At 47.9% G+C, this 24,817-nt stretch overlaps 1 protein-coding gene across 15 annotated transcripts in view; it reads left to right on the top strand.

Moving 5' to 3' along the window:
* The window catches only part of KIAA1217 (KIAA1217 ortholog), a 460,197-nt gene extending 439,794 nt beyond the window's left edge, over nt 1-20,403 (top strand). For 10 of the 15 annotated variants that reach the window (XM_047755381.1, XM_047755371.1, XM_047755374.1 and 7 more), the window contains 8 exons: nt 3,682-3,865; nt 4,615-4,778; nt 5,466-5,630; nt 10,798-10,917; nt 15,612-15,689; nt 15,805-17,403; nt 17,927-18,049; nt 18,750-20,403. In XM_047755381.1, coding sequence (XP_047611337.1) covers nt 3,682-3,865; nt 4,615-4,778; nt 5,466-5,630; nt 10,798-10,917; nt 15,612-15,689; nt 15,805-17,403; nt 17,927-18,049; nt 18,750-19,244 — 2,928 coding nt within the window. In that variant the 3' untranslated portion in view covers nt 19,245-20,403. Of the gene's footprint in view, nt 1-3,681; nt 3,866-4,614; nt 4,779-5,465; nt 5,631-10,797; nt 10,918-15,611; nt 15,690-15,804; nt 17,404-17,926 lie in introns of all 15 variants that reach the window. The other 5 variants (XM_047755378.1, XM_047755373.1, XM_047755384.1 and 2 more) reach the window with 5 other exon arrangements.
* Nucleotides 20,404-24,817: the final 4,414 nt, after the last annotated feature.

Below are 24,817 nucleotides of genomic sequence, written 5' to 3'. Positions count from 1 at the left end.
TGTGACCAGTGATTAAAAAAAAATGGCAACTTCAGAAAATCTGGAAACAGGAGTTCCCGTCGTGGCGCAGTGGTTAATGAATCCGACTAGGAACCATGAGGTTGCGGGTTCGGTCCCTGCCCTTGCTCAGTGGGTTAAGAATCCGGCGTTGCCGTGAGCTGTGGTGTAGGTTGCAGACGCGGCTCGGATCCCTCGTTGCTGTGGCTCTGGCGTAGGCCGGTGGCTGCAGCTCCGATTCGACCCCTAGCCTGGGAACCTCCATATGCCATGGGAGCAGCCCAAGAAATAGCAACAACAACAACAACAACAACAAAAAGACAAAAGACAAAAAAAAAAGAAAATCTAGAAACAATATGCAGAACTTACTGAGGTGGTGCATCTCAAATTAAGGGTGCGGGATAGGAGGTTGTTGTAAACATCTCAGAAGAAATGAGAAAGCTAATCTCAAGGTCACACAATATAGAGAGGAGCTCCTGTTGTGGCTCAATGATAATTGAGGACTAGGATCCTCAATTATCTTTGAGGACTAAACCCGACTAGGATCCATGAGGATGCAGGTTCCATCCCTGGCCTCGCTCAGTAGGTCAAGGATCTGGCTTTGCCACAAACTGTGTGCTGTGGGTCATAGACGCAGCTCAGATCTGGCGTTGCTGTGGCTTGGTGTAGGCTGGCAGCTGCAGCTCCAATTCAGCCTCTAGCCTGGGAATCTCCATATGCCACAAGCATGGCCCTAAAAAGACAAAAAAAAGAGAGAGAGAAAACTTGCTATGTTTGGGGATGGCAGGGGAGCAAGTTTTCGCCACACCCACAGCATGTAGAAGTTCCCGGGCCAGGGACTGAGCCCATTGAGCCACCAGGGAACTCCAAACTTGCTTTTTTGTTCTCTTTTTTGTCCTTTTAGGGCCTTGCCTGTGGCATATGGAGGTTCCCAGTCTAGGGGTTGAACTGGAGCTGCAGCTGCCAGCCTACACCACAGCCACAGCAACGCAGGATCTGAGCCGCATCTGCAATTTATACTCTAGCTCACAGCAACACCAGATCCTTAACCCACTGAGCGAGGCCCGGGATTGAACCCGCATCCTCATAGATCCTAGTCAGGCTCGTTAACCACTGAGCCACAAAGGGAACTCCTCCACTTGCTATGTTTTTAAATATTCTTTTCATCAAGAGCTGGTATCAGCGCTCAAACAGCACGTTTCCCTCCCAGCTCTCTCCTTCCTCTTCCCGACAGGGTTCCCCCAGTCAATACTGTGTCCCCAGCCGCCTGGGCCTAACCATGCCTGCCCATCTTGCAAGTCAATTGGCAGTGGGTAACCCTGGTTTTGAGAGATGACCTCTTAAGACGGCTAAGGCCACAGTCATGGCCACTGGGCCTCTGAACAGCAGGTCGCTCCCCTCCGCTCCAGAGACAGTGGCTGTGTCCCTAATCCGAGTTAGCTGCTTACAGAATGCGCATTACAAGAAGGGGTGAAATGTGATTGGCTGTGATGTTTGTGCCTATCAGAGTGGGGGAGGGCACTGAAAACACACTTCCTCTGAGACTTGGTGGACCTGCCACCTTAAACATCTCTGCATTTAAAGGATGTCAGTAGGATGACTCTTTTTTAAAAATCTGTTCAGGCTCAGCAGTAATAAACTAGACTAGTATCCATGAGGACACAAGTTCGATACCTGGCCTCCCTCAGTGGGTTAAGGATCCAGCCTTGCCATGAGCTGTGGCGTAGGTCACAGAGGCACTCAGATCTGACATTGCTGTGGCTGTGGTGTAGGCGGGCAGCTATAGCTCCAATTCGACCCCTAGCCTCTATATGCCACAGGTGCAGCCCTAAAATAAAAAAAAAAAGCAAAAAAAATAAAAATAAAAATCTGTTGAGAACCCACTAGGCAGAGTTCCCACTGTCGTGTGTATATTTTAAGGTTTTTTCGTTTTTTGGTTTTCGGTGGTTCGTTTTTGTTTTTGTTTTGTTTTGTTTTTCAATTTTTGGCCACCCTACAGCATATGGCGCTCCCAGGCCAAGGATCAGGTTTGAGCCATAGTCATGACTTAGGCTGCAGTTATAGCAGTGCCAGATTCTTTAACCCACTGTGCTGGGCTGGGGATCGAACCCTCATCCCAGTACTCCCAAGAGGCTGCTGATCCCATTGTGCCCCAGCAGGGGCACCTATATTTTAAGTTTCGATGGCACACTTACAAGTCACCTCTGAAAAGCCCTGATCCAAAGTAAGCAGACCTAAGTCTCAATGGCCAGCTCTGCCACTGAGCTTCATTCACTCAAAGGATGGCACTGAGCCCCAGTGTGTGCCAGCCCCTCACAGGCTCTGGGGGAGGCAGTGAACAGAAGGGACCAAGCCCGGGCCCTGGTGAAAGTAAATGGGAGGAAGGAAAAATAGACGAGGCTAAGGATGGTGACAGTGGTGGCTCTTATTCACATGGAGTGGACCTTGGGAAGAGCCGTCATCTCAGTGGGCCCCAGTGTTCTCATGTGTAAAATACATTGATTCTGTGATCTGCTGGGCCTCTTCCAATTCTTAAATCGTGGTTTTCCTCTCTGAGCACCCTGGCTCTCCTGGAATGATTCCTGGAATCTCAAAATCATGGGAATATATTCTTTTAAAAAATAGGTATTTAAAGGGGCTTTTAAATATTTCTCCCTATCATAAAACCTGATGGAGCTCAAACATCACCCCCATGGCCCCCTCATTTTGTCCATTACGAAAACGTGACCCAGAAGGTACAACAGCAACACTTTTTTTCTTGTTTAAGTTTTATTGGGCTCTGATTATTTTACAGTGTTGTATTGGCTTCAGATTTACAGCAAAGTGAGTCAGCCATACATACGCATCTATCCATTCTTTTTTTTCCCATATGGGTTATCCCAGAACACTAAGTAGACCTCCCTGTGCTTGCCAGTAGGTCCTTTCATTTAGCAATTCTCTGACAGCCATGGAACTAAGACAGAGGATTAATGAGTGTGTCAGTGTTTGTTTCTCTTTGTTTGAACATCTCCTCTGTGATGAAAACTGCATTTAGAAATCAAAAAGTGAGTTATGGGGAGTCCCCATTGTGGTTCAGCGGGTGAAGTAACTGACTAGTATCCATGAGGATGCAGGTTCAATCCCTGGCCTCCCTCAGTGGGTTAAGGATCCAGCATTGCCATAAGCTGTGGTGTGGGTCAAAGATGCCACACGGATCCTGCGTTGCTGCGGCTGTGGGGCAGGCTGGCAGCTGTGGTTCTGATTCAACCCCTAGCCTGGGAACTTCCATATGCCACAGGTGTGGGCCTAAAAGACAAAGCAAACAAACAAAAAAACCCTGAGTTATGGGACATACACCTTTGAAAGCACGTCGGTGTCCCTTTCTGTGAGTGTTGGTAGAAGTAGGGAGTACGTGTTCAGAAATAATTCAATGAATGAGTGATTGGGGTTCTGAGCTGGCTTCTCCATAAATGGACATCACTTGGGCTTCAGTGGCAGCCTGTTTATAGGGGTAAAGCTGGCAGCACCAGGATCAGCTTGGGCTGATGTGCAGAAGTGCTCCTGGGCTGGGAAACCAGAGTGTAACTTTACCAATACGTGAAGTGTTACACTTCCTCCTCCCCCCGACGTGAACTCTCCAGACTATCCATTAGCCTTTCCCTCTTGTGTTTAAACTTTCTTCATTCACTTGCTCTTGTCCTTCAGAAAGCAGAAAGGAAGTGGGAAGAGAAAAGGCAAAATCTGGACCACTATAACGGGAAAGAGTTTGAGAAGCTCCTAGAAGAAGCCCAGGCCAATATTATGAAGTCAATTCCAAACTTGGAGATGCCACCAGCCTCGGGCCCTCACCCGAAGGGTGATGCCCCAGTGGACAAGCCTGAACTTTCAGGTAAGGAGCCACCTTGCAGAGCTGTGTGGGCTGGCTGCACGTGTGCCCGTGGGGCGTCACCCACACGGGCACATGTTGGCCAACAGGACCAGCCTCTCACTTCCTGAGAATCTTATAAATTAAAATAAATAAATAAATAAATAAAATAATAAAAGGGGAGTTACTGTCATGGCTCAGCAGAAATGAATCTGACTAGTATCCATGAGGTTTCGGGTTCGATCCCTGGCCTTGCTCAGTGGGTTAAGGATCTGGCGTTGACATGAGCTGTGGTGTGGGTTCAAGACTCAACTCAGATCTAGTGTTGTGGTTCGGGTGTAGCCATCAGCTATGGCTCTGATTCGATCATTAGCCTGGGAACCTCCATATGCCATGAGTGCGGCCCTAAAAAGCAATAATAATAATAATAATAATAGATAATACTTACATAGCACTTACTAAAAGCCAAACACAATTCGCATTGCTTGCTGTATAGCAAGCCGTTTAATCTTCACAGTCCTTCAGGGGAGGCAGTATTATTAGAATACCCTTTTAACAGGGGAGAAAATTGAGGCCGAGAGAGGTTAATTAACTTGTGCATGGCCTTTACAAGACTTCAAACCAGTGCAGATCAGGGCCTGTGTCATTCACTGTTGCACTGTAGAAAGAAAAGAGAAGGTTTTAAGTCAAGTTGCCTCAAGTTTACAGAAATACACTGGATTCCCTGGGCGCTCTCTTGAAAGATGATTTTGCAATGACATGCTTTTTTCCAGAAGACTCTCCAAATTCAGAGCAGGACTTGGACAAGCTGGGGGGTAGGTCCCCTCCTCCTCCTCCCCCACCCCCACGGAGGAGCTACCTGCCAGGATCCGGGCTCACCACCACGAGGTCTGGCGATGTGGTCTACACCGGCAGGAAGGAGAGCACCACCACTAAGGTCAGATGAGTTAAGCCCTGGTACACAGTGTCTCAGTTCAGATGATGCCCTTCGACCAGGTCTTCTCTGCTCTCATTTAGAACGTAAGACGTAGCAAGGCAGAGAAGAGACGGAGAAGAAACTAGATCTCCAGGGAGGGAACGCAGATGGGAAAATGTCAGCCAGTGTTATTGGACTAGACTCAGCCCAGAAGTTTTATCCTTACCTGACTTTTACCTGCCACTCTATGAAATACAGATCACCAGCTTCTTCCCCAGCAAAGCATCCTAAGACTGAAAGTGGGCATCCGAGAGGCAAGCAGAAGAAAGGTCACCTTTCAGGGGCAGCTGAGATGAGCTGACACAGCTGTGGGAGTGTATCCAGAAAGAGTCCTAGCGAGCTTTAGCTGCCGCTTAGCCTGGCACGCTTTGTCATTTGTGTTAAATGTAAAATGCAGCTTCCTAGGAGGGCCTTTTTAAAGGCATTGAAGTTGAGAGGTTACAATTTTATTCTAATTCTTCAATCCGTTCACCCAAACGACAACTTGGGCAAAGAAAAACCCAAAGTGAACGTGAGTAGACAAGACAGCCTTTCAGCTCGATTTGAAGAGCTGGGAAGCCCACACCCCAGGCAGTGAGGGGACAGATCCCTTTTTGTGCCAGCCCCTGGAGGTGTTAAACCAGTATCTATGGTTTGAATCTTCTGCAGACCAGCAGTGAAGATGCGGGACCAAGCCCACAGGCAAGAACCACAAAGGGTCCAACAGAGGAGTCTGCTTCAGCCTGGACCCCATCACCGCCACCTGTCACTACTTCCTTCTCAAAGGAGGAGGAGGAGGAGGAAGAAGGAGACAAAATAATGGCAGAACTTCAGGTATGTGGACCAGGTGACTGCCTGTGGCTCCCTGCCCTTCCCACCTGGGACTCTGGCTGCGTCTGTCACAGATTCATTAGCTAGAGGGGCTGGGGGAGAGCCCAGTGACCCTGGGCCATGTCAGCTGCATCTGTGACCTTGGCCTCCACTTGTCCAAGATGGCGCTGAACTGGCTCTCGGTGCCTTTAAGACATGTGAGAATGACCGTTGCACACTACGAGTTCGGGAACCCTGTGTGTACAAAATGATCAACTGCAAGCTTTCCTAGCTCTGGCTGGTAGGATTTCCTCTCCTTTCTTTCAGTGTGAATAGTCGCTGCTTCATTTTAAAAAACAAATTTAAAAAAAAATAAGAAATCCAGAGTTCCTGCTGTAGTGCAGTGGGTTAAGAATCAGATTGCAGCGGCTTAGATCACTGCAGAGACTCAGATTCAATCCCCAGCCCAGCACAGGGGGTTAACGATACAGCATTTCTGCAGCTGTACCACAGCTTCGGCATGGATTCTGTCCCTGGCCCAGGAACAGCCACCAGTGCAGCCATAAAATTTAAGAAAAAATTAGGAGTTCCTGTTGTGACTCAGCGGATTAAGAACCCAACTAGTGGGGTTTCTGTCTTGGCTCAGTGGTAACGAACCTGACTAGGATCCATGAGGACGTGGGTTCAATCCCTGGCCTCTCTTAGTGGGTTAAGGATCCAGCGTTGCCGTGAGCTGTGGTGTAGGCTGCAGACGTGGCTCAGATCTGTCACTGCTGTGGCTGTGGTGTAGGCTGGCAGCTGTAGTTCTGATTCAACCCCTAGCCTGGGAACCTCCATATGCTGTGGTTTTGGCCCTAAAAAGCAAAAAAAAAAAAAAAAAAAAAAAAAAGAAGAAGAAAAAAGGAAACCCAACTAGTATCCATAAGGATATGGGTTTGATCCCAGGCCTCACTCAGTGGGTTAAGGATCTGGCATTGCCATGAACTGTGGTGTAGGTCACATATGCAGCTCAGGTCCCATGTTGCTGCGACATAGGCCGGCAGCTGCAGCTCTGATTCAGCTCCTAGCCTGGGAACCTCCATGCGCTGCAGGTGTGGCCATAAAAAGATTTTTTTTTAATTAAAAATAAAAATAAAAAATAAAAAAATGGAGTTCCCATTGTGGCTCAGTGTAAATGAACCCAACTAGTATCTCTGAAGATGCGGATTCAATCCCTGGCCCTGCTCAGTAGGGTTAAGGATCCAATGTTGCCATGAGCTACAGTGTAGATCACAGATGCGGTTCAGATCTGGTGTTGCTGTGGCTGTGGGCAGACCGGCAGCTGCAGCTCCAGTCAGACCCCTATCCTGGGAACTTCCATATGCCGTGGGTGTGGCCCTAAAAGACAATCAATCAGTCATTCAAAGCAAAGCAATTAAGATGAGGATTAGACATACCAGCTATCATCCCAGTCTTCATACTGACTGACGAAAGCCCCCTTCAAGTGGGATCCCAGGTCTTTGGCTCTAATTCTTAGAATGACAGGCCCGGAATCATGGGGCCTCCTGTCTTCCAATCCAGGTCCCCATTCAGTGTCAGTGTCATCTTTCCAGGTATTCTGAAAAGCTGAATCATGTTGTTGCCCATTTCCTTTGGTCTATTTGAGACATGACACTTTATTTATTTTTCGATTTTTATTCGTTAACGAATCGGCACCCTCTACTCATAGAATTGAGGATGGGGTACAGGGCTCTACCCAAAGCTAATCCCACATTCAGCCACATTCAGACCACGGGTATGAATCTGCTCTGGGTATACATTCTAGAACATTAATCTGTCATCAACATGGTTCCTAGACCAAAGTCGGTTCCTAGAGTATTTGGTTTTGATCCTTAAATTAATGTAGGATTTTTTTTTTTTCTCATTCGATGGTCAGATCCCAACCTCCTTAGGGCTTCAAAACATGTTCACTAAGGTGCCAGTGGTTCTGTGCAGGCCCAGAGGTCTGCATCCTTCAGCTGGAGGAGGGAGAACTTTCAAGCCATGGCATTTCCACCTCAGCTCTTCTGCCCTTTTATAATGGAGCTGCTTGCATTTTTCAGGGAACACAGGGCTGCTGGTTGCTTTGTCGCATGCATTAGCCCTTTATAGCCCCATTCAAACTCAGACTGGCCTGAGACACCCCCTCCCTCAAACAGTTTCTTACAGATTTTGGAACTGGTCAGAGAATTTCATTCATAGGAACCACAAATTTATATAGATAGTGACTCATGAAACAGTTGAGAGCAGAGAGGCTCCATCACCCGGTTATCTGAGTGAGAACTTCTGACAAAGACAGTGGTGTGTCAAGGCTGCTTGTTGCAGGGCAGGTTCTCATCCTAAGATGTGTAGGCAGATGCTGGAGCCATTAGTTGTAGCATTTGTCTGCAAATTATGATATAAATAACAAACACATATAAGTAATAAATAAATCATGGCATAGGGAGTTCCTGTTGTGGCTCAGAGGGTTAAGAACTTGATTAGTATCCATGAGGATTCAGGTTTGATCCCTGCCTTGCTCACTGGGTTAAGGATCTGGCATTGCCGCACCCCGTGGCAAAGTTCGCACATGTGGCTTGGATCCAGCATTGCTGTGGCTGTGATATAGGCTGCAACTCCAATTCCACCCCTAGCCTGGGAACTTCCATATGCTGCAGGTGCAGCCCTAAAAAATTTAAGATAAATAAACCATAGTATAAATAAATGATGGCCCAGTTTGGTTCGATGGATGACTAAGCACTACATCATTTCTAATCTGTGAAAAGTGAACCATCACTATTAATCAAAGAAGTGGAAGCTTTTAGGCTTGTGAATACCCTGGACTAGCTGCTCAGAGCCCATAACTTGAGAATCTTTCTTCCCATCAGAGTCTAAACACCTTGGATGCCCTCTGTGACTTAAAGCTTTACGAAGGGCAGAGTGTCTCGCTTCCTGTGCTGTCCCTTGGGGGTCGGGAAACAGTGGTGAATGTCATGCTCTAACCCTCGGGTAACCAGACCTCATTAGCCTTCCAGCTGTGGGGAGGGCCAGTGTGCTGCGGCTGAAGTCAGCCAATGACTGTGCTGATGCCTTGACTTCCGAAGGCTCTAGAGTTTGACACAAACACTCGCTTTGGCAGGACAAGGAGCAGTGGCAGCCTCCTGAGTGTAATTGTGAAACAGCTTTCCTGCCCTGGGTCACCAGGCACCAGGAGAAACCACAGGCTCCAAAGTCCAGGGTCTTAACAGCCCAACAGCGACAGCAAGTAGCCTCAGTCAGCAGAGCCCAGGGCATCTGAGGGCCACTGAGGACCAACCAGGGTCTCTACCGGGAGAACCAGCAAGGCTGGGGAAGGCCCCAGCCATCCACTCCACTCGCATTTTATTTTATGTATTTTATTTTATTTTTTGCTTTTTTTAGGACTGCACCTGCCACATATAGACGTTCCCAGGCTAGGGGTTGAGTTGGAGCTGTAGCTACTGGCCTACACCGCAGCTCACAGCAGCACTGGATCCCCAACCCACTGAGCGAAGCCAGGGATCGAACCCACATCCTCATGGATACTAGTGGGATTCATTCCACTGCGCAACAACTCCTCCACTGGAATTGCAGAACCTGGACTGAAATGGTCATGGGGGGTTGGGGGGCAGAGGCGGTGGGCGTGGGTGATTCTTTCTGCCTGCGATTATTTCCAGATGACGGCATTTGACATTAAGAAGTACAAGGTGATTATTTGAAATTATTCACTTAAAATAACTGGTCTTTAATCCTTCCTGCACAAAGAATAACTACACATGGAAGAGCCAAGCGGTTTTTGGTTTGTTTTGTTTTTTTAAGTCCTGTATCCCTGAGCGTCTGACTTCTTTATTCTCAGAGTGAAGCCTGGGTGAGAGTATTTTTTTCCACTGAGTGTCATAGCCTGATGGAGACCTGCTGAGTTTGGGACATTTCCGTGCTTGGGTTACCATCTCTCTCACTCTCAGGATCATGTAACTCGTCACTGTCTTTCTGCCCCATAGACACAGCCGATGCTTTCTCAGTGTTCCCGTGAGTGGCCGTGGGCGCCTATCACTCTGATCAGTCAGAGACAAGCCTGTGGGGCCAGGCAGCTCCCAGGCCACTCAGAACAGCCTGCAAGGTGACAAGCCTCAGTTAACTCCGCATGAGCCTCAGAACAGCTATGTTATGACGTTGCTGTTGCCGACGCTGAACGGTTGACAATTACTTTCATTTTACGGTTTAAAGGTTTGCAATACCAGCTGCCCCTTTATCTATAATCACAATCAAACTGGTAAAGAAAATGAAGAGCAAACAAAAGGAAAGAGAGCTTCTTCTTCCGTCTTAATGCATGGACACACCCAGCTCTTTTTAAAGGGCAGAAGCCCTTTTGGAGTTCCCTGGTGGCCTCGTGGTTAAGGACCTGGTGTTGTTACTGCTGTGGCGAGGGTCACTGCTGTGGTGCAGGTTCAATCCTGGGCTGGGGAACTTCTGCCTGCTGCAGGCACGGCAATAAATAAATAAACAAATAGAAGCAGACTCTTGAATAGAGAGAACAGACTTGTGGTTGCCAAGCGGGAGGGGGAGAGAGTGGGATAGACTGGGAGTTTGGGGTTAGTAGATGCAAACTATTGCATTTGGAGTGGATAAGCAATGAGATCCTGCGGCATAGCACAGGGAACTATATCCAGACCCTTGTGATGGAAACTGATGGAGCATAATTCTCCGACAAAAAGAATATATGTGTGTGTGTGTGTGTGTATGAATAACTGGGTCCCTTTGTTGTACAGCAGAAATTGACAACATTGAAAGCAGCTATAATAAAAAAGAAAAATTATCAACCTAACAAACAAGTAAATGAATGAACGAATGGTTTTGCCAAAGCCCTTTAAAAGAAGCCCAAACTAAGCACAAATCAATTTTACCAGAACAGGAAAAAGGGGTATTCTTTTCAAGGGCTTTGTCCATTGATCTTGACCTGGCCCAGGAAATAAGGTTCGTGTGCCCTGGGTTTTGCCAGCCTGAGGTCATATGCGGAGCTGGTTTTCAGGGCCGGTGGGGCCTCCCCAGCCCTGGCATGACCACGTGCCGACCCGGGCCGGGGTCTGATGGGGAATCCTCTGGACTCCCTGCCTGTTCCCTCCGCCCTCCTCCCCACACTCGGATCCCCGTTAACCTCAGTATTTTAATTCCTCAGGCATTCCAGAAGTGTTCCTTTACGGATGTAAATTCAAACAGTCATGCTGAGCCGTCCAGGGTCGATGGTCACATTAAGGACACTAGGCCGGGGGCCACAGTCCCACCCAAGGAGAAGAAGGTAACGTGGCAGTTACCCGCTGGCCACCATGGACCCTCCTTCTTTCCTGGCTCTGACACTAACACTGCTCCTGTGCTTGAGCTTCTGTGCCTTCTCTCTTTTCCTCACCTTTTTTTTTTTTTTTTTTAAACTAATGGAGACAGAGCGTGGGGTTTCACCCGAGATCTCTGGCTGGGGTTTCCAGAGCAAACGCTGTGTTCCTGCACTCGGCACACGATGCTATATGCAGAATTTAGGCATTATGTTCCCCAACCAATGATAGATACCTTTCAAGATTTTCTAGGACAGTTCTGGGGGGGAGGGGAATGGGAGCACTTTTTCTAATTTTTACTATGTCTTCTTGGAGTTCCCGTCGTGGCTCAGCAGAAATGAATCTGACTAGCATCCATGAGGACGCAGGTTCAATCCCTAGCCTCACTCAGTGGGTTCAGGATCTGGTGTTGCCATGAGCTGTGGTGTAGGTCACAGATGCGGCTTGGATCCTGCATTGCTGTGGCTGTGGTGTAGGCCAGAAGCTACAGCTCCGACTGGACCCCTAGCCTTGGAACCTCTATATGCTTCGAGTATGGCCCTAAAAAGATTAAAAGATGCAGCTTGGATCCTGCATTGCTGTGGCTGTGGTGTAGGCCAGAAGCTACAGCTATGCCTCGAGTATGGCCCTAAAAAGATTAAAAAAAAAAAAAAAAAGTCTTCTGAACCAAAGACAGCTACGTTAAAAGTAGATGAAAGCTTTAAATTCCATAGCAGAGATGTATACCTGCCAGCATCCACAGGTGTATCCATGGAAACATATACTTGTATATTTGCACACATATTCAAGGATGCCAAACTGAGGTCTTGTTATTGTTACAAATTCTCAAAGCGTACCTTCCAAGGCAGGAAGTTCAGTATCGTTTTCATGCTTTGTGCCATTCTCATGGTATCAAAACAGATGTCCAGACTCTGGAACAAAGGTCGCTCTCATGACATAAGGACTTTAGGGAAAGGACTTTGCCTTGAATGTGTGAATTTCAACTTTGGAAATTGAATCTAGGGCTTTTGTGATTTTTGGATCTGAATGAAGCCTCTGTCGAAATTTCAGGAGTTCCCTCGTGGCCCAGTAGGTTAAGGATCGGGCATTGTCCCTGCAGCGGCTCGGGTCACTGCTGTAGCACGGGTTCGATCCCTGGCCTGGGAACGTCCACCTGTCATGGGCACCGAAAATAAATAAATAAATTTCAGGATAAAAAGCTTATCATGACCAAGTCTTAACTTTTTTTTTGCCAGGACCTTAAACCTCAGGATTCAAAAGTTCTAGCAACCCTTAAATAAAGTCAAACAAACCAGCCCCCGTGTATAGCCTAACAGCTCCTCCAAGTCGGTACCTCCATCCAGGAATTAAGTCAGCTCAGTGAAGGAGATACGGGATCACGAAACCAGAGGGCTCTTCTAGCATAATCCTTCACAAGATGAGGTCCTGGGGCTCCCGGCTCCCAGCCTGCAGCCCTGCTCTAGAGGCTGACCTGCTCCTCCCTGGTTCACAGCCTCCTGTAAACTCATGTATCTGGTGAATGAAACTGACATCCAGGTGATGGGGGATCTCTTTCTCTCTGCACCAGGGGAGATGAGGGTGTTATTGGTGATAAATCTTGCTCTTAAAGAAAACCTCCTATTGCAATTCCTGTTGTGTAGTTCAACAGGTTAAGAACCCGACGCAGTGCCGGTGAGGATGTGGGTTTGATCACTGGCCTTGCTCAGTGGGTTAGGGATCCGGCTTTGCCACAAGCTGTGGCGTAGGTCAGCAGCTGTGGCTCCAGTTTGACCCCTAGACGGGGAACTTCCATATACCGCAGGTACAGCCCCCCCCCAAAAAACCTCCTGTTACTGGGAGCTGAACGCATGATGATCCCATTAGAAGTTGCTTTTTCAGTCTGTGGGATTTCCTTATGTGGCCTTATTAAGACCAATTTAATGGAAGGCCCTGGTGTACCCTGAGTTTCGTGCTACGCTCCAGCTGGTGTGACTTCTAAAAACTGACCAGAAGCTTCTCGAAAATTCCTCCAGAGATAATCATCATTTCATTGTAGAATTTTGCTAATGTGCTAAAATGCTGCCTGGGATTTCTGGTCCTGCAATTAGAAATGCATGTCCCTGGAGTTCCTGTTGTGGCTCAGTGGGTTAAGAACCCGACGAGTATCCATGAGGATGAGGGTTCAATTCCCGGCCTTGCTCAGTGGGTTAAGGATCTGGCATTGCCGTGAGCTGTGGTGAAGGTCGCAGACATGGCTTGGATCCCACGTTGCTGTGGCTGTGGCGTAGGCTGACAGCTGCAGCTTGGAGTAGACCCTCTATCCTGGAAACATCTGTATGCTGCAGGTGCTGCCTTAAAAAACAAGAAAGAAAGAAAGGTCGCGTTTATCACATTGGTCTCAACCAAGGGTCCGTGAGATACTGAGCAGGTCTAAACTGAATACCCTGCCCTAGGGCATTAAATGCTGGGTTTAATTATAGGTGCTTTTTCTGGATAATTATACTCAGTAGATCTACTTTATAATAACCATGACTCTCAGACCTTTCCCCAAATTGTTGTCATTTTTGATGTGTTCCTGTGCTCTTCCTCTCCTCTGGTATAAATCACGTGTTTCCTAAAGTTTTCCTCTTCTCATGCAGCACCTGCCTCGTACTTACTTTTATGCAATTTTTCTGTAACTTAGGTCTCTCATTTCGGTTTATTGTTCAAATGCATATTGTTCCAACTTTACAAGCTGTCTGAACAACTCAAATCGCAGGGCCCCAAAACAGATATTAATGAGGCTTAATAGGTAATTAACTCCACGCAGAGTCTTGACTACCTGAGACTATGGAAGATATCGTTGTGAAAGTGTGTAACACTTGTGACCAGGGTGCCCTCATTAAGGTAGTACGCTTGCTTTGATCCATGCCTTCATTTTTCTAGCCCAGCATCCAAAATGCCAGGTCATGTGCCACCCACACTTGACATCTTCATCTTAGTGGCTTTCCACTGGAATATTCCTGCTACCAGATCCATGTTAATACACATGTGCTGCTGCGGGCCATGTGAGATATTTAACAATGAGTATGACATGGGCCCTGACCCATCAGGACAGGTGCCGCCCTCGCCTCCCAGTAACTGGGGCCAGCAGAGCAGCAGCCCTGCTGCTGCCAATTCCTCCTTTGATTCAAGAGTGAATTCGCACTCAGGTCCTGGCATAACATTGCTGCCTCCCTGCTTGGAGTTGAAAACTCATTTTTTTCCTTGCAAACTTTTACTTGATGCGTTGGTTGTTAAATCTAAACTTAAAATCGAACAAAAGAGATAGTGTGCCACCACAGCAGCTGCATTAAATCCCATTGCACTTGTTTGGGGCCTGATGACGAGGGGAGGTGAAACAGGAGGTGTGGGTGGCTAATGCACCCCGTATCCTGTGTCAGATTTTCTCGTGATTAATACTGACTCTGTCGTCTCTGGGTGTAACCCCTTGAATGTTCCAATATGAATATTCTTTCCATTTTTTTGCCAGGTGCTAGGATTGCTCTGGGCTGTCTTTGGTAGGGCCTAGGTTCTCGTGCTCTGTTATGTTGTTGTTGCTTTGGGATTGTGTCCGGTCCTGCTCTGAACCACCTCTTCCTCTTGGGCTTCTGCCGCAAGAAAAAAGGACAGTAGTGCCTTGGAAGTGACAAGGCGTGGCTAGCATTAGTATCGTGCCAGGGCCCGGAGCAACCCATACACCCTTTTGCCTGGTGGAGCATTCTTTACACCTGGTCCTCACTGCTGGGTTCTCACCTTCTGAATCTGGGTGAGACCCTCAGAAGTGCATCTTCCGTCTGCCTGATAGCACACAGAGCATCAGAGCTGAATCCTGATGTCACAGACAGCACTTAAGCCTCAAATATCTGTTTTGTAAATGCTTAGATGCCACTTTGGCCTCGTTGTCACTCCAAATCGGGATTGGATCCTCCTGGCTATGATTAGTTTGAAGGTCCTTTTGACACTACTTGGCAAATGCAAATACAAACTGCAAGTACATTTTCAAATCTGGGTTTTGACCAGGGAAGAATAATGTAGTTTTCTTTTTTTCAGTCTCCAAGTACCACACCCAACCATTGCAAAGTCCTTAAAGGACAATCCCCACAAAAGAAGTAGAAATCAGACTGAAATAATGAGATGGCACAGACACGAAAACTTTCCTGGTCTAGTTCCTCAGTTTATAGGCAAAAAAAAAATTTTAAAAAAAAGGCCCAGGGAAGTAAAGTGACTTGCCCAAGTGAAGTGAAGTGACAGATCCAGTTTAGAATCGAAATCTGCCCGCAGAGGTATTGTACTTTCATCTATTCCCACCCTAGTCGTCCGTCTGGCGAGTCTGCTAAGCTCCCAATCAGATGTTGAAAAGAGGACATGTTGGTCCAGAACCAGCCCCTTTATTCTCTTAAATGCCCGCCCCCACCAAAATCTGAAATCCTTGAAGCATGTGAGCTAATTGAGCTTTCCATCTGGCGCAAACACAGGGCATTTTTGGAAGCTGGAGAGCTTAGCAAGCCAAGGTAAACAGAGCTATAGGTGTTGGACTGGTGGGTTAACAACTGTGCTCGGCCCGCATGTGTTGGATGTGTAATGAAAGCAACAATCTAGTTAGAGTCCACTTTGGGGGGGGATGTGGTTTTGTGGAGTAACGTGTCCTACGCTATTCTACCAGAATGTGGAATTTTTCCCAGAAGACGTACGGAAATCTGAGGTTGAATATGAAAATGACCCCCAAATGGAATCCCGAAAGGTGAGTTTGCCAGCCCTGTGTTCCCAGTGGTACCCTGCCTTTGCAGATTAATTCGCTTCCTTTGCAGATCCGTTTCTGATCACTGTGTGGTTTCCTCCTCCACTCTTGCTTTCAGGTCACCGCGGGGGCTCTCACACCTAGTAACCCTAAGTGGGAAAGAGGAATGGAGAATAGTGTTTCTGATGCAGCAAGAACATCAGAATACAAAACTGACATCTTAATGAAGGAGAATTCCACACCCACCAAGAGTTCACTCAGAGATGGTAGAAACTTTTCCCAGAAAAATGTGTCTAAGGTCAACGCTAGTTTTTCCGGTGTTAGTCCATTAGAAGATGAAGTCAATAAAGGACCTAAGATCTCAGGGCTGCCGTCCCCCGTATCTGACCCTGGGAATCAGAAGATGAATTATGGGAAGACCAAGGGGGTGAGTCACCAAGGGCAAGAAAATACAGAGAAGTCTTACCTTCCCTCGGCCCCAAGACCAACCGAATCGACTCTTCGGGATGTCAAAACTCAAGACCAAGAGGTGCCCAATGCGGAGTCTGGCCAAGTTGTCCTGAGACCCAGGGGAGCAAGGCATGCTCACGGGACCTCTCGGGAGGAAGGGGAGACCACGCCAAGTTCTCCCACCGAGGACAACTCCACCACCGACAACATTGCCTTCATGATCACCAAAACCGCGGTCCAGGTCCTCTCCACCGGGGAGGTCCTCGATATAGTGAGCAAACAGGGGGAAGAGGTGCAGACGGTCAATATTGACGCCAAGAAAGAGGCGGCTTTCCGGCCAGCAGGCGCTGAAAACGAAGAGCCGGTCGTGTGCCTGGACAAGAAACCCGTGATCATCATTTTTGACGAACCCATGGACATCCGGTCGGCGTATAAGAGACTGTCAACCATATTTGAGGAATGCGACGAGGAACTGGAGAGGATGATGATGGAGGAAAAGATAGAGGAGGAGGAGGAGGAGGAGAGCGGAGACCCTGCGGTCCAGAGCAACACTGTCCCCAAGCTTCCGAAGGAGGTGGCCTGGGGTGGCCCCGGAGCCGGGCAGCAGGCTGAGAGCACATTCCAGCCACCCTCCCATTCAGGGGAGGCCAGAGCATCAGGGGGCCGGGAAGTGAATCAAACCGAGCAGGGCAACGCCAGCCAAGCCCATTCTCCAAGTTCAGAGAGCCAGGCTGATGGGACCGATGACCAGTTTGAAAGCCCCAAGAAGAAGTTCAAATTCAAATTCCCAAAGAAGCAGCTCGCCGCCCTCACACAAGCCATTCGCACGGGAACCAAGACGGGAAAGAAGACCCTGCAGGTGGTGGTTTACGAGGAGGAGGAGGAGGACGGCGCCCTGAAGCAGCACAAAGAAGCCAAGCGCTTCGAGATCAGTAGGTCTCAGTCTGAAGACACCCCTCAAAACACGCCTCGGAGACCCGACCGGCCGGGTCTGGAGAGCGGGGCTCTGACTTCCAGAACTGATGAAATCAGAAAAAATACCTACAGGACACTGGACAGCCTGGAGCAGACCATCAAACAGCTGGAAAACACCATCAGTGAGATGAGTCCCAAAGCCTTAGTTGACACCTCGTGTTCTTCCAGCAGAGGTCCTGCTGCGAGCTCGCCCCACCTGGCCCAGGAGGCCTGTCCCCAATCCTTGCTAGCTCTGGATGAAGCTCCCACTGCCCCAGAGCCCCCCTCATCTATACCTTCAGCGTCACGTAAGGTATCTTGGTCTGATAGAAAAATGACCAGAGCCAGCCGCTTTCTTAAATCTGCCATAATCACCATTAGCAAAAGGTGTCTTGTGATTGACGCGCTTCCTTTCAGGTGGCTCGTTTTGTTGTTGTTTTTTTTGTCTGTTCACCACAATCCCTTTCTCTCACACTTTCTCCCTCGCCTCCCAAACAACAACAACTCGGTGTCTAACAGCTCCTTGGTTCTGTTTTTGCCTCTGTTGCTGATTGGTGTTGGGAAACCCGCCAGGATGCTGGGTCAGCCGTTTGCCGTTGAGGTGGTTGCTCTGATACTCACATTAAAATCCGTTTGATCAGTAGTGGAGCAGTTTTATTCTGTTTGATTCTTCGAATTAACCCCAGTGGTGTCTCCTGATGTCCGTCTCCTCGATCTGTCCTGCATGTAGGGCTATGGCTTCTCACGTTGAGCTTCTCTGCACACAGCAGGGCGGCCTCGGTGGTACCCACTCACAAGCATCCTTTTTCTCCCCCCTCTCGCTGCTCCTTCCACAGGGCTCCACCGGGACCCCCCAGACAAGCAGGATGCCGGTTCCCATGAGTTCCAAGAACAGACCCGGAAGCCTGGACAAACCTGGCAAGCAGTCCAAACTGCAGGATCCCCGCCAATATCGTCAGGTAGTTTTACCTTAAACCCAATTTTGGACGGACACTCTTGCACTTACGGAGCAAGTCGCTGACTTAGTTTATACCAAATATTGCATTTGTAAGATAAACGGTTTACGTTAGACATCCTGGATCTGGGGGCATGAAGAACGTCTAAAAAGCCTTTGTCGAACTTCTCACCACGCTTTTGCATGCTCGCAGTAAAACATCTTTTACTTTGTGACGCCAGCGTTGACCTGTTAACACAAGGCGCCAAGGTGGCTCTTCTTGGGGGAGTGTGGTGGTTCGGTCAGAACCCCTTGGAAAACTGAGACGAACCTGCCCAGAAAGTCACCTGTACTAACATGTGTGTTGACTGCATCGCACTAGAGGCTCATTAACTCTCTCCATCACGATGCCCCCACCACACCCCAATAACAGCCCCCACGCATGGCCCCCCAGCACCCGGAACTGGTAGTAGAATGATGTGCCTGTTCTCACAAACGCTCTTCTTCCTTCTTTCCTCTTCCGTACGTCCTCTGCCCTGCACTTTGGGGGTTTCTCCCAGGTCCAGGTCTGCACCACGAGACTCACTTAGCTCAGGCCTTACACTGGTTTGGTTTGGTTGTGTCTTTGATGTGATGATTCTCAGAAGGGCTGTGTTGCCAGACCCTGTGGATTGATGGAGTTACTGGCTTTCTGACAGACTGTCTCCCGCCGTCTTTGTTTGCAGGCTAATGGAAGTGCTAAGAAAGCTGGTGGGGACTGTAAGCCTGCTTTCCCCTCCTTACCTGCTTCTAAGATTCCAGCCCTTTCTCCCAGCTCTGGGAAAAGCAGTTCTCTGCCTTCTTCTAGTGGTGACAGCTCTAACTTCCCTAATCCACCTGCTACTAAACCATCGGTTCCTTCTAACCCTCTCAGCCCCCAAACAGGACGATCTGCTCCCTCTGCCTCCCTCATCCCCTCTGTCTCTAATGGCTCCTTAAAGTTTCAGAGCCCCACGCATACAGGTAAAGGTCACCCTCTCTCATTCTCACTGCAGACTCAAAATGGCCGAGCAGCCCCCCCTTCCTTCTCCTCCTCCCCCCCCTCCCCCGCCTCCCCCACTTCACTGAATCAAGGTGCCAAGAGCATCAGGACCGTCCATACGCCCAGCCTCACCAGCTACAAGGCTCAGAACGGAAGTTCAAGCAAAGCCACCCCATCCACAGCAAAGGAAACCTCTTAAAGGCCACAGCCTATTAGGCGCAAGTCGGAGTTACGTTTAAGGAAAAAAAAAAAATTTTTTTTAACCGTCTTCGACAGCTGTTTTCCCAAGAGAATGTAACATATTGCTGTATGTTTGAAGCTTAATGCCAAGTCCTGGGCTAACTCTCGGATTAATAGATTTCAGTAAAGCTTGTTCCTTTGTTTTTCCTTTGTTGCTGTTATAATTACATAGTGTTTACCGTGTCTATTCAATACCTATTAAATGAAGGAAGCATGTGTTACCCAGAGAGCGTGTGGCAGGAGAGAAGAGTGTGTGTGAGACAGGAAGAAAAAAAAAAAAAAACTGTATTAAGCATGTAAAACATGTACGATCCCAGAATTTTAGTATGTTTTGTATAAAAATATTTTTCATTACGGAGACTAGATGTGAACAGAGAAATACACGAGTGTGACTATACAAATTGTAAAGCAGATACTATAATATTTCCTTTTATTTTAGTGTTATTTAGCTTTATTACAGATTTCTATTTTTGTCAAAACCCTCATGGTTCCTTTCGAGATCTTTTTTGCCAAAACATTTTGATACTGTAGCATTGTACATGTGACCGTAGTGTGCTAGACAATAAAGCCAGTGAACTTCTGCACAAGCCAACACAAGGGCACACGTAGAAGGCAAATTATCGACCTTACTGCACTGCCGTGGAAATCGTGTATAATAAGTTGCCAGCCCCAGCAAGCTCGTTTTCTTCCCTTTTTTTCTCTTTTCTTTTTTTAACATATTGGGATTCTACAGTTGTTTTCTTTGCAGTATCTAAATCCTTCCTTTGTTGTCCGAGACCTGGTAACCCACACTATTGCATTGTGGATTTTAAAATGGACACTTCTGTACGGTTCTGTAAACTGATCCATTTTTGTAAATATATAAATAGACACCAAAAATACTGTATGGGACAGCACATAGAGTAGTTTTCCCACACCAAAGTTAATTTTTAGGCATGCTTTAAACATATATATTGGGATGGGCAGAAATGGGACTTCCCGGACATTTTTAAAAAGCAACCAGTTTGCACAGCTAGAGCGTTTTTGTAAATAAATGTATTTGTATACCACAGTCATGTAATATACAGAACTATAAGCAGAGACTTTGCAAAACTAAATAAAGGGCTGCATGCTTATTATTTTTTGTACCTTGTCCCTATAACTACTTCCCAGTGAAAGAACAAATGTTACTGTTACCACGTTCAATGGTTTTGGCTTTGAGGGCCTAAGTAAACATGTAACCAAACGCCAACAGATGTTCTGAAAGCTTGACGGTGACTCATAATGAGTTCCTGATGAGTCATCCAAGTGTGGTGCCTTCCGTGTCACCTGCTGACTCTCTTCTCTGTGGCTTCTCAAGGTGTGGCTGACGGCAAGCAACCCCAGACGTGTTTCTGTCCTCATTTACCAGACCGGATCTTATCCCTTTCTCTTTCTTTTTCAAATTGCCAATAGAAGTAAAGTAGAAATAAAATGCCTTTATCACTAGATTTTTTTTTTTTTTGAGTTCTCAATTTTAAAAACTATTGTTGGTCTAGGTGTTCTCCCTGTGGTCCAGTGGGTTAAGAGTGCAACTGAAGGGGCTCAGGTAGCGTTCGATTCCGGGCTCAGGGCAATGGGTTAAAGGAGCCAGCATTGCCACACCTGTGGCATAGGTCGCATCTGTGGCTCAGATTCAATCTCTGGCCCAGGAATTTCCCTATGCCTTGGGTGTAGCCATAAAAATAAAAAACAGAAAAAAATATATATATTGTTGGTCTAGAGGAAAACAGGCTAGCTAACATTACATGGTATGTATGCATTTTTAAAACTGGGAGAAAAGCTCCTGAAAATAATACCAAGATCATGAATTGACTACCAGCAAGCTCAGGAACCTGCTTATTATTTTTTGCCCCGCAAATACCTAACTTGATTTGATGTAAAGTACAAATATTACCATTACTTTAGCACCTGACAATGTTCTCAAGCTTGAGGTTTATTGAGCTGGGATGCCTTTACCAGAAATGTGTTATTATGTCTCTGCTCATTATATGAATTGTAATCACACGTTTCAGGGCACACTCAGGAAAGGCATTCTCTTTTCACCACCCCCCCCCCCCCTTGCACGCGGTCTTATTGAGATGCAGTTGACACACAGCACTGTATAAGGTGTATAGTGAAATGATCTGGCTTACATACATCATGAAATTTGACCACGATAAGTTTAGTGATCATCATTTCACACAGATACAAAATTAAAGCAATAAGAAGAAAACTTATTTTTTTTACGTATGAAAGTTTCCAACATTTCAATCATGTCCCATAATCTCAATGACTACATTTGATAAATTATAATGTATATAGTATAATGTATAACTACAATATAATGTAGTTAAACTATACATACAAGCTAGCTGTTCATGTCCGTTTATTTGACCCGGTGTGTGGACAAACTGAGAATTCTGTGTAAGCAGCTAAATACAGTTTCCAGCTGAACTTCAGACTTCCAGAGCACTGGCCAGGGTGCACAGGTGATGGTCAGTTTCGCCAGTATGATGAAGGCTAGAGCACCGGCCAGGTAAGGAAAAACTCGGCATGGATCCAGGTGTCACCTTGCCCAAGACCCAGCCAATTGCTTCGGCCTCTGCCAGAAATACGAGGGGGAACTTCCATGATTGGAGGAACTGAACCTAGGTGTGTAGAGCTGCCTGTGAGAACATTAACAAGAGGCACCTGGGTTCCTCTAAGTCTAAAGTGAGTGGTGTTAGGTAGAACGAGCTCCTGGGTTTTCAAATTTTGTTTATCCACTATTAATGGACTCACTATTGTGATCTTTTAGGCTTGTCATCCAACCAACAGCTTGTTGCATATAAGAAAGATGCTTAGGGAGTTCCCTTGTGGAACTCCCCTTAACAGAGGGTTAAGGACCTGGTATTGTCACTGCTCTGGCACAAGTTCAGTCCCTGGCCTGGGAACTTCCACATGCCGAGGGCACACACAGCCAAAAAAATAAGAGAGAGAAAAAGAGTTTTAGAAATAAACCACAGGGGCCTCTCATAGTCATTCAACAATCCTTCCATCAACCAGTGCCACTTGTTGGCTGTGCACCCTTGGGCTCCTCTTGGTTTCCTCATCTGTTGACCTACCTCCCAGGACCATTGAGAAGATTAAATGTGACATAGTACAGAAAACTCTTAAGACCCAGCCTGACACATAGCACACCCAGTAAAGGGTAGTTAGGGTTGTTTTCATCCTTCTGATGCTGTGGTTATGAGTGGACACTGTTCCTGCCCTTGGGGAGGCATCAGGGCTGCTGGGGGAGGGGTGGCACAAACACACAGGCGGGCAGTAAGGCAAGTCTGTGTCTGGAGGAGTCAGAGGGGCGGTCGTGTCTTGGCAATGATGGCCTTTGACCCCTGCAGGTACAATACAGAACTTGTAATAGTGCCACAGAATTACAGAGGTGCTTTTGTTTTCATTCTTTCCAAGGTAAATAAATACTTATACAGACTGAGACAAGCCACAACCCTGGAGTGGTGGCCTCCTCCAAAACCTGGTCCTTTTGTGAGATCTCTTGCAATATCAGGCTTGGGAGAAGGTGCCTCCCAGTTACCCCACCCAGGTACCTCGGGGGTCTGGTGGGGGGGGTGCAGGGGGGAGGCAGTGGTGGCCAGGCCAGAGCTGAGGGCTGGAGCAAGACCTGTAAGGGAAAGTGGACACTTCTGCTGGGGCCCGAGCGCAGGTTTAGCCACGCCCTCCCCGGGCCAGATTCAGGGCAAACCCAGGTCGCTCCCACCACCAGAGCTGAGAACTAACTTCCTCTCATCTAGGTGCTTCTCTAAATGCATAGGCATTGGAGGGCAACCAGGAAGCTTTTTTGGAGGGAGTAGAGGAATGAAAACTGCTTCAACTCAAAATTCAAAAGTTAGTTTTGCAAAAGTAACCAGGTGACATCACCCAGGAAAACACACCACTGGCCGCAGGCAATTGTGCCCTCTCTGACCTAGCCTCCTCCATGGTCAGGCCACTCAGGGATGGCTGGTCTCCTGCTCTCTGTCCATCCCCAGCCCGACCCGTGCCTGCCTCACCTGGACCCTGTGCCCTTGACCGACCTTCCCACAGACTTGGCCCCTGGCCCAGCTGGAGATTGTTCTTACCAAAGGGGCGGTGAGGGCCGTGCCCCTCCCCGGTTTCCCTGGTAACCAATGAGCCCACCTGACCCGAGTTCCCCCATAACTGGCAATAGCCCCTCCCCCTCCGGAGCCAAGCCTGCGGCCTTGTTCTGCCCGCCCTCTGCCATCCACCACGTACCGTGGGGTGTCGCTTCAGGAGCTGGCTGCGGACCAGACGTGTAAGCTCCCCCATCCACTAAGCCACTGATGTCTCTGTGGCTGACTCCGGGCTCTTTCTTCAGTCGTAAACCTGGGCAAGCACAGACCTTGCAGGCTGTGGGGTGCAGCCCAACAATTGGCAGAGCAGCCGGGAGACTGAGGAAATGCCCATGAGTGCGGGATGTGGGAAACAGAGGGGGAATGGCAAGCATCTGGGGCCGTCCACTAGTGTGGGGTAATCCTGAAAGTTGCGAGTGTGATCCCCGGGCGGCGGTCCACTAACACGCAGGGCCTGAAAGTTCCAAGATTGATCCCAAAAGTTGTGGGGGAAGTCCCAGGGTGGCTCTGCTAGTCTGTGGGACTCTGGGGTGACTGTCCTTGATGAATGGGGCTGCCCAGAGATTAGGAGAACTGAAGCCCTAATGGCTCTGCTGTGGATCAAGGTGAGCCTTCGTAATTGGTTATGGCAGCTCTCTGGAAGGAACTGATGTTTCCCAGGCTTTTGAGATGTAAAGGCTCTACCTGGGCTTTCTGGAACTTTAGTCTTTTGTGATCTCTGCAAGCAAAGGAGAACAAAGAGCTTTGACGCAAACGCTATAGAAAGAATTATATTTGGGGAATGTCTATCTAAAATAGTCTCTCCAGGAGTTGCCACTGTGGTGCAAGGGGATGGGGGGGGGCGTCTCTGGAGTGCTGGGATGCAGGTTCGATCCCCAGCCCAGCACAGTGTGTCGAGGATCCGGCGTTGCTGCAGCTTACCACCTAGATCGCAAACAAGACTCAGATCTGATCCTTGGCCCGGGAACTCCAGATGCTGCAGGGTGGCTGAGAAAACAGAAAGAAAGGAAGGATTTTGGTAACTTGAAACTAAGTCAAATGAAGAGAATTCATTGACTATCTGGGTCATTTCAAATAGGATAAAATAATAAAACATTGAAACATTAATTGCTGGGTGGGCCTAAGTGTACCTACTTTTGCCTTAGGAGAGGAAGGCTAAAGCATAAGTCTCCCAGTCAAAAAATGCTGGGGAGTTCCCACTGTGGCTTAGCATCCTCATGAAGATGCAGGTTCCATCTCTGGCCTCTCTCAGTGGGTTAAGGATCCAGCATTGCCCTGAGCTGTGCTCACAGCTTGGATCTAGCATTGCTGTGGCTGTTGGCCTAGGCCGGCAGCTGTAGCTCTGCTTGACCCCCTAACCTGGGAACTTCCAAGCTACAGGTGTGGCTACTTTAATAAAAGGTGG

This window comes from Phacochoerus africanus, chromosome 12 (assembly GCF_016906955.1).
Source record: "Phacochoerus africanus isolate WHEZ1 chromosome 12, ROS_Pafr_v1, whole genome shotgun sequence".
NCBI lineage: Eukaryota > Metazoa > Chordata > Mammalia > Artiodactyla > Suidae > Phacochoerus > Phacochoerus africanus.
This window is presented reverse-complemented; position numbering and strand designations above follow the sequence as displayed.